Source organism: Manacus candei, unplaced genomic scaffold (assembly GCF_025592945.1).
Source record: "Manacus candei isolate 608988 ecotype Guabito, Panama unplaced genomic scaffold, ASM2559294v1 h1tg000028l, whole genome shotgun sequence".
In the NCBI taxonomy this organism is placed as follows: Eukaryota; Metazoa; Chordata; class Aves; order Passeriformes; family Pipridae; genus Manacus; species Manacus candei.
In genome coordinates, this window is record NW_026138076.1 from 16,065,323 (window position 1) to 16,074,957 (window position 9,635).

Here is a 9,635-nt window from a genome sequence, read left to right on the forward strand (position 1 = left end):
TGATTCTGTTTTAATGCTATTCACAGAGATATTCTACAACCTGCTATGGGCTATGAAGCAGAGTCACGCTAAAGAAGCTGCCCAGAACACTGAAAAGAAACCCCCAATTTTTGGAGGATTTCTATAATGTGCTTAGCAAAATATCATCCTTCTAATCTTCACACCTGATTGTACTCACACCTCTTTAAACTGTTCAAAGACTATCACAAAGATGGTAGTTTACTCTGGGATTAACTCTCCAGCATACAAATGAAGGCCTATTGTTGCTCACAACTGAGCAGGTCACTGGGCTAACTCAAGGTGATCTGCAAAATCCTCACATTTCAGCCCCCTCCAACAAGTAATGCATTTTGCAAAGACATGGCTGCTATTCAATTCCAAAATGGCAAGACATTCAACACCCTTCAGGTTTATCAAATGTTGCCAACAGAGTATAACTTCCACACGTGTGAAAGACTGGGAGCTATTTGTGATGAATCAGTACTGTGTTTGTTCTCAACGCTTGTCTATTCTTGAAAGAGGAGCTTCCTGTATCTTCAGTAGCTATCATGATGCCTAGTGAGCATACAGAAAAATTACTTGGTCACAGGACTACTGGAAACACCCCTAGAAATGTGCTCAGACTGACACCCCTGTACAATTGCCAATGCCACCCCTTGGTGACCTGATCCTGGAGCACCTCTGTGCACCCCAACCTGGCTGAAGGTCCAAGCAAAGCAGCAGAGACAACATGGGGACTTTGAATGCAAGCAGCAACAAGAGGCTGGGGAGGAAAAATAACCTGACACTTAGCCCTGCAGGGATGAGTGCTCTGAACTGAGATAGAAACCTGAACAGGTCCAGGTAAGACAGGCAAACACATAGACTTCTGTTTCTTTCTTATATCCATTCCTCTTTGATTTTACTTCTAATGCCACGAAGAAAAAAGACACTCTGGATCCCCTTGCTCATAGGTCACAATGGCTAGGGAGAGCAACAGGTATCCAAATGCAGTTTGGTCAGTTGACTGCACAAGCAGTGCTCAGGACACTGTCCACAGCTTGGACTAAAAGTGAAGCCATGGATATGCAGAAAATGTCTTGGTATCTGGTGGGCAAGGACCAGGCACATGTGTGGCATAACATACAGGCATGGGCACAGCACCGTGAGTTCACACTGCACGTGCAACCACGAGAATGAAAATCATTCATTCAGGGTTCTACAGGAGAGAGAAGCTTGTCTTCTGTTCTCGTTTAGGCAAGAAACGGGGGGGGGGGGGGGGACAAAATGAACCAGAAACTGTGCAAAAATGACTGGTCCATGAACTTGCACCAAGTCTGTGGTGTGAAGACAGAATACACTTACATGCTCCCCCCAGATGAGGATGCAGTGAAAGTTCCTAATTTTCTGTCAAGTTAAGTGGATGCCACAGAGGTCAAAAGGGACTGTTAGACACAGTGAGCTCAGGAGCAACTTTCCAAGCAATAAAGTAAGCATAGCCCCTCAAGTAGCTGAACAGAGTGACCCACTTGGGGTTCACCACATTGGCACAGACTAAAGCAAAGGAGATAGAGCAGAAGCCAAGAGGCAAAGCTAGTCCTGCTAGCCACTGACACCTGCACATTCTCAGTTCTCACTGTCCCAGCAATGGGTCTGGCCTAAGACAACCTAAAACTACTCAGAATTCAGGGAGGCAAAGCAATCACATTACTGTTAAGAAGATGAATGAGAAGGTGTTTCTTAATACCACACTGAGAGAAAAAGAAGGTGATGCAATACTGATTATTCCATTAAATATTAATTACAATACAGCTACTTTCAAGCTAGAACACATTCCTTTAGATAACTGAATTAAGGGACAGGAGAAGTGAACTAGCTTCAAGGCTTTGCATGTATCTGTCATTTCTCAATTACATTAAACTGAGTTCTTCAGATCATGCATGGTTATCTCCAAATATTAATTTTTAGAATTAGAGATTGAAGCTTAAAAAAAAAATTCAGGACCCTTGAATTTGCTCAAATGCCTCCCAAGAGCCTTCTTACTGTTCAAGGAGCTTGAAGAGGCTGTCCTAGACCTTTCATCAAATATCCTTGAAAGAGAGAATGAGGATATCTTTTCCTCCCACAAATTTTAATTTGCACATAGATACCATCAATTGGATAGCAGTGTTACATACTTCTCTTCTTTCCCTTCTGCTTTAACTTGGTAATCAAACTTCAGTAACAGCAGGCAACATATAGACTGAATTTTACCTTTCAACTTTGGAAGACTGAAACCTCTGCAAGGAAACTGTATGCAAAGAGCAATAAAGTAACTGCACACTTTTCAGAAGGTAACCTTCAAATGAGCATGCTCCGGAGTTAGTTTTGTAGAAAGCTCTTTAGATGTTCCTTCATGCTGTGTGTGCTAGCCTGTTACCCTACACCACCTCCATCTCAAACTGACGTGATACACCTCCAACACCAAAATCTTCAATTGAAGTAGCTCAAGAAAGGCTGCAGAAAAAGTTTTCTTTCAAGAGTACTACTCAGTTCTCGTAACATTCAATGGCTGGGTCAATCACAGGGTGCAGTTCCTCTCTCTGCTAAAACAAAATCCAGGATTTGCCTTTGTTATTTAGAAGGGGGGGGGGGGGGAAGAAAGAGGCTTCCAACATTTCAAGAGCCATACGTATTATTTCATGTGACTGTTTGGAGGCCTCTTAAGTTTCATTAACTTTTATCCTGCTTGGCAGTTGCATATGATTTCTTTATTTTTCCTTGAATTAAGCAGCAATCTATCAAAAACTTCCAAGTATATTTCCTCTTTTTCAGTAACATGCATGAATTTTATTGGACTCAAACTTTTCAATGTCTCTTTTCACACAAGGTCAAAGCTCTACATTGTTGTAATTTTCTTTTTCAGTGTTTTTTCTCCAAGACAGTCCTCCACTGGGAAATTAATATTCTGCATGAACAATGAACTCCTTGCATGGCCTTTGAACCTAGTGGTTGCTAGGAGGCCTAAAGAAACCCTGGAGTACAGCCTATTTAATAGCATGTATCAAGAGATTATTCAGCAGCAAAAATGTGTGATTTTCTAAATTGTCTGCTTTTTTCCCTCCTTACTTCCATCTCCATTCATCTGTCAAACAATCTTTAGATTTCATATGAATTGCATCTGCATCAATTTTCTATAATTATGGGCAGTTTGTTCCCTGAGTACTGAAAATGTGACTGGCCAGCCACCAATGCTGCTTCAAATCAAACAAATATCAAACTCGTCCTTACTCAGTTTTACTGAAAAGGCTGCTTAAAATCAGGTATGCTTCACCACTCTACCATGAGGTTTGCACTTCCAATATAAACATGTTCTGCTTAGAGACTGTATTCTTCTCAAATAAAACACCACGGCATTAACTGCAACACCATTACTCAGTATTTCTCTGTGCTGAAAGAAATATATAGATGCTTCTCCATGCTCCATTGAGGCATACTTGTATATTAACTTTCAAGCTTCTCAGCATCTTACTGAACGTTGTTTGATTATCTGCTTTTCCATATTTCCCTAAGCACAGTAATTGAGGCAAAACCTCAAGGTTTCTTTCCCACCCTCCACCCCCCACCCCAAACAATGAGGCATTTAATTAAAAGAGAACCACAACAATGCTAATGGTGATGAGGTTAAATAGTTGGATAAACAGTATGCAGCCTTCTGAAAAGCCCATGTGTTTCAGGACACTTTCTCCCCTACAACATTCTGGGTGAAAAAGAAAGTATTTGTATTCCTGACCCCCACAAGTTTTACGCCAGAGGACTTCCTATAGATTTCCTGCAAGGAAGAGAGTTTCCTTCAAACAGTCAGAAGCGTTTAGGTACAGTAGCTATTCCTCCCAAAACTAATATTTGAAAAGGCAGTGGACAAGGATCCTTTAAAATTAAATGAATGTGGAAACGATCCATCAAGAGAGAACAACTGCATTTCCAGATAAAAGCCTACTAAGTTGTTGTTTGGGTTAAAAAAAAAACAAACAAACAATAAAACAACAAGAAAACCTCAGCAAAAACAAAAACCACTTGCTGGTTTCAATTTTCAATGTGTTTCTCCCTCCAATAACTTTAGTAAATTAGTAAAACCAAAGATGACATTTGCCCTTCTTCTTCAGTTGTTGCAATTGGAATCAATGAGCTCCATATTCATAAACAAGTATTCTGAAGGTCTGGAGATTACTTCAAAACATTCATAACAGATTAAAATTCTGTGTCACTTCCCACCCCCCAAGGACACAGGTATCTGGTAAAAAAATTCAGGGTGACACATCTGATTCTGCAGATTGCTGGTGTTTGTCTGGTTGGATTGTACCAATTTTGCCAAGATAAAGCTTTCACAGAGCCAGACTGCTTCCCTGAAGAATTGAAAACAAGCAAAAACCACACTGCTTGGCACAAAACGCTCACGTGAGCTCCTTCTCTTTTCAGTACAGGCTTCCACACTGAAAGAAAGGCCTAAAAGTACCTACTTCAACAGAACTGACACAGCGTATCTTACAGCGGGAATATCAGGACATTCACACAGAACAACAAAAATCTTCACAGTATGGACAGATTCAGCTTTCCAGCCCCTTTCAGGTCTTGCAGCACCAACGAAACAAATCAGTCCCTCCACCACCACAATCATTCAGCTGTTCAAGCATAAATTATCCTTGTAATTTCCTCTCAATATGTGAGTTCCCAGGAAAGGGAAAAAAACAGAATATTGCCAAAACAGCACAATATTCTTATACAGGCAAATTTTTCAATAAAATGCATGTTATTTTCCTTGTACACAGGCATTAAAGAAATAACAGTCAGAAGACATTTTTAAAACATGAGAAACCAATCCTGACTAAAGAGATACATTTATTAGGGCCAGAGACAGGAAAGTGAGTATATAACTGACAACCACAATTTTTGGTTCAACCTTTGTAGTAGAAATGGGGAAGGGGGAACAGAATACAGGGCTGGAGACGTTTTCAGTAATGCATAATAAAACACCTTTCTCCTTTAAAAGAATCTGCCTACTCAACCTAAATTGAGCCTCAGAGGGAAAACGTGCCTTCGTGATAAATTGGCATTTGCCATCATAATAATGAAACATTATGTCCTATCATCACAACAAGCAGGCAGCAGAACAACAAAGGAGGTTTCCAGGATTTTCTGCCCCTGGTCCCCTCCCGATCAGCATATTCCCAAGTCTTCTTTTGGGTGTTTATGAAATGTCTTAATTCCAAGGCCATTAAGATGCATTTCAGGATGGAGCAGATTCCACTAACAGTACTGAGGCTTTCCGAAATCTCACCAGCACTCTCCATCGGAGACCAAGCCTCTCCCTGACGACTGCCTTTCCCTGAGCTGTTTTTTGTTTTGTTTGCGCTTTCTCTTTCCCATGCACAAACATGTTGGTCCATTATTTCCCAACGGCCTTCCTTGAAAGCAACTGACAAATGAATATACATGTACGTGTGTGTTCCGCCACATACACAGGTCTAGCCTCCTTCTACACCTCAAAAAACAAATGCAAATGTGTTTACAGTCATTTTCACCAACGCATGCTTTGCCATTGCAGAAACGTGCAGCCAAAACCCAGAGAGCCTGTAACAAGGCAAGAGCATTTGCAATCACAGGTGACCCTTTTCCTTTCCAAAATGGAAAAACACGAAAGCCCAATAAGTTAACTAGAGTTAACTGCATTTAAAGAGGAATGTGTGGGGCAGCAGTAAATATCCAGCACATGCTTTTACACACAAAAGGAGCAAAAGGCTCCATGCTCTGCACAGCCGGTCATTTTTATCTGCCCTTCCACGACAGAAAGATGCAACCGTTTATCTCGTATATTTATTTCGCTTGACTAATAGATTTTAAACACCATATTGCGAGGACCCTGCTGTGAATCTTGCAGAGGTACAAAATGGTGGATGTATGCTATTTTTTTTTTTGTGCATTATTCATAACAACTCAGCCTCCCGATCGCAGGCTCCCCTCCGTACCCACCAACACAGCCTTCCCGGCCAGACACACATTCCGCAGCAGCCTCGCAATAAAGCTCCCTCGCATAAACAAATTATGTTACAAACCTGATGTCATGTAGCCCCGTGATGCCTGGGAAATAAAAGCTGGGGGGAAGTGCTTGTGCAGTCGGTAGTCCTTCTCGCTGCGGGACCTCATGCGGTCTGAGGCCCGGTCGGAGAAGTCGGAGCTAGGCCAGGCCCGCCGCAAGGTCGTACTCCGCGTCTTCTTCATGCTGAGGATGCCCGAGCGTGTTCCTCCCGCCGCAGCATGGGTCAGGGGTGCGCGCCGCCGGGCATCAGCCTAGCGCGGCCACCGCCGGGGCGCAACCTGCGCGCATCTCGCCGCTCCCTCTTCTAGGGCGCCAGCCGCAGGTCCCTTCCTTTTTTTTTTTTTTCCCCCTCGAATGATCCAATTTTACACACGTCCCACAATGCATTACACTTCATTTGCAATCGGTCCGGCTTACAGCTCCCAGATTTGCGTGGAGGAAAGGCACGTTATGTGGCTTCTCAGGCAAAAAAAGGGGGGGAGAGGGGGAAGGCTGAAGGGGGGCTGGGGACGAGAGATGTGCGGCGTGGGAGCTCGGGGGTCCCGAACAATGGCCCGATTCAGCCCGGCCGTGCTTAGCCAACTGTGAGCCGCGACACAAAAGGCCCAAACAAACGAGGAAAACCCGGCGGCCGCCGACTGCGACCCCGACCGCGGCGCGCCCGGCGCTGGGGAGGCGGCGGCAGCTCCCGGCGCGGCGGGAGGAGCAGAGGGAGGAGGAGGGAGCGGAGGAGGAGGAGAAGAGGGAGGGCCCGCAGGCGCCTCTCTCGGCCGTGGGACCAGCGGATGCAGCCGCGACCCCCCCGCGCCGCCGTCGCCGCCGCCCTCCTCAGGCCCGCGGCGCCCGGGCGGCCGACAGCGGCCCGCGGCCCCCGGCAGCGCCGCGCCTCGCCATGGCCGGCGCCCACTCCCGCCCGCCTGTGCCCGGCGCTGGACCGCCGCCGGCTCCGCGCTAGGGGCGGCCGGCGCGGGGGGCGAGGCCACCGGGGAGGCCGCCGGCCACTCCGCCCGCCTGCCCGGCCCGCCCGCCGCCCTCCCTCCGCCCCGCTGCGCCGAGAGCAGCCGCTGCCGGAGCGCCAGGCGCCGCGCCGCCGCCCGGGCTCATGCTAGTCCCGCCGGGCTCCGCGCTGCCTCGGGCGGCTCCGACTCGCGCCCGCCCGTGTACAAAGCGCCGTGTACCGCGGGGACCCGGCCCCTTCCCGCCCGCTCCCGCTCCGCCTCTTTTCCGTCCTTCCTTCCTTCCTTCCTGGTGGTAGCTCTGGATCGCTGGGGCCGGGTGCGCAGCGCCGGGCACCGCGCACCGCCGGACTTCGGGCAGGAGCAGCGATGGGCAGGGCGGCCCTGGGGGCCCTGCGGGCACCGCTCCCGCCCCGGGCCAGCCGCGGGACACAGCCAAGAGAAGGGGGCCGGGAGAGAGCTGCATACTCGGGGCACCCCTGCGTGAAGCCATCGGGGTTCCCCAGTGATCTTTGGCCGCCTTTCCCCCTCGGCGCCTGGAGAACACCGCTTCTCGGCTCTGCCCAGCAGGGCCTGGTCAGTACCACCACCACACTAAAAAAACGCCACACTCCGCAAGGATATCCAAGACACCCGGGGTGCCCAGCTCGCCGGTGGCACGCGGGCTGCCCGCCCTGCCACCTCCAGTGGTGCCCACATCTGCACCCAGGGCATCGTGTTGAATGGGGCCAGGCCACCTGGGCATTTTATGAACTTTGGTTAGCCAAAACTGAGCGAGGGGACTCAATTCTTCCTCCCCCGCGGGACAACTCTCGAGCACACTAGGTGTCATGTGCTGCCAGCGTTACCAGTAGGGACAACTGCAATGCAGGGATGCGAAAATGTTGCCAATAAATTACCTACATATTTAGATTTTTATAATTAATCAGATTGTGTCACATTCCTGAGAACGTGAAAAAACAGCTATAATTTTGTAATTGGAAATTTCCAGTAGTGGTGAACCAGTAAAAGGATGACCTTCAGTGAATGAACTGAGCATCAGAGGCAGTGAACCGTGAGACATGATCCAGTAGCTGCCTTGCTACATGGCTATGGGTTAGTCACTTCAGTGTCCACCTCAGCCCACGTGGCTACTGTACACACACACACACCAAAGAATCATTCAGGATTTTGCATACAGCAGTCCCTTTCACGTGAGTAGAAATTACATTATTGAATATCAGGAAAAAAAATTAAATGCTATGGGGTCCTTTCTCATTCAGGCTCATCTTTTTCCAACGTCATGAAAAGCCAATAGGAACGACGTGTCTATTGATGCTTTGTATACTGGCAGCAACCGCAAAAAGTTAAGATGAGAAAAAAGATGGCCTAGAGCTCCTCTAATAAAAATACAAGGTTTTTCATCATGCAACTTACTCATCTAGCAATTTACTCAACAACCTACGCAAAGCTTATAATAGAACATGTTTTCACCCTCAGACCAGAAAAACCATAAGGAGAACTTTTAGAATTGTTCAGCTTTTCTCATTGAAGGCTGAGGTTGGGATAGATTGGTTAGCACTACCTAACTAAGTCAAACCTAAAAAACATACCTATTTTACCAGATGTAAAAGCAAGTTAAATTCTAGCCAGGAGCATGAATTCTCATGGCTTTGCCTTTTCAGCAGTCAAGAAGTGGTTGAATATAGCTGGCCAGCTAACTTCAACTTACAGCTGAACTAAACTCAACCTTTCTCCTAGTCTAGACACAGCCCTAGATATCAATCTGTTCCATTAAAAAAAGACATGAGACAAGAGACAAATAGGAATCAGCAATGAGGAGGAAAAATGAGGTCAAGAAGTAGAAAGACAGAACAAAGCAGGACACACACACGCGCGCACACACACACATGCGTGCACGACAACAAACAAGACCAGAGTGATCTTTACACTGGCTTTCTGTATAATTATTCCCAACTAAAATAGTCCAACAAATATCAAATAAAAAAACCAGAGGATGGCTCTGTAACTGTCAGATACAGCGTACACATCCCAATTCTTTTCAAGCAATTTGCTGTGCACCAATGAACTGGTGACAGCATACAGAAGACTTTCAAGTAGCTTTAATTGACTTAATTTGTATACTTCCATGAATTGTCATGAGAGTAATATAGTACATACAATTAACACATGGTATATTCTACTTATCAGTTGTAGGAATTAAACTGGTTTGTAGTTTTGGGCACAGATAACAATGTGTTTTCATTGTGTGGTAATTTTAAATGAATAATAATTTGCTCCTACAACTATGAAAAAGAAGAAGGAATGAGAGGAATAATTAATCCATCTAGCAAAGTTGATTTTTCCTTCCCAAATGTGGGGATATTTGTTCAAAATCAATTTTGGAGGCCTCCTCTCAGTACTGAGACGTTATTCCTGTGGTCAGCTAAAGTTCCTTGTATTTAGTCTTCTCACAGTTATCTCGTTTGGTTTCAGCTTAAAGTTTTCTGACATAGTATCTGAAAGAGTTCTCTTCTTTGAAGAGAGGAATTCAGAGCAAGTTTCCTCCTGCTCTTCCATTGTTTGAAGTCAAGTTTTGTTACTGGGATGAATCAAATATATAATTAAAGACAAAGATTAAGTTT

General features: G+C 45.8%; 1 protein-coding gene across 2 annotated transcripts in view; it reads right to left on the reverse strand.

Annotated features, from left to right (window-relative positions):
* The window catches only part of STOX2 (storkhead box 2), a 72,526-nt gene extending 65,785 nt beyond the window's left edge, over positions 1–6,741 (reverse strand). Inside the window, exon 1 of one of the 2 annotated variants that reach the window (XM_051790423.1) lies at positions 6,072–6,741. In XM_051790423.1, coding sequence (XP_051646383.1) covers positions 6,072–6,237 — 166 coding nt within the window. In that variant the 5' untranslated portion in view covers positions 6,238–6,741. The remainder of the gene's footprint in view (positions 1–6,071) is intronic. The other variant, XM_051790424.1, reaches the window with a different exon arrangement.
* Between the last annotated feature and the right edge of the window lie 2,894 nt (positions 6,742–9,635).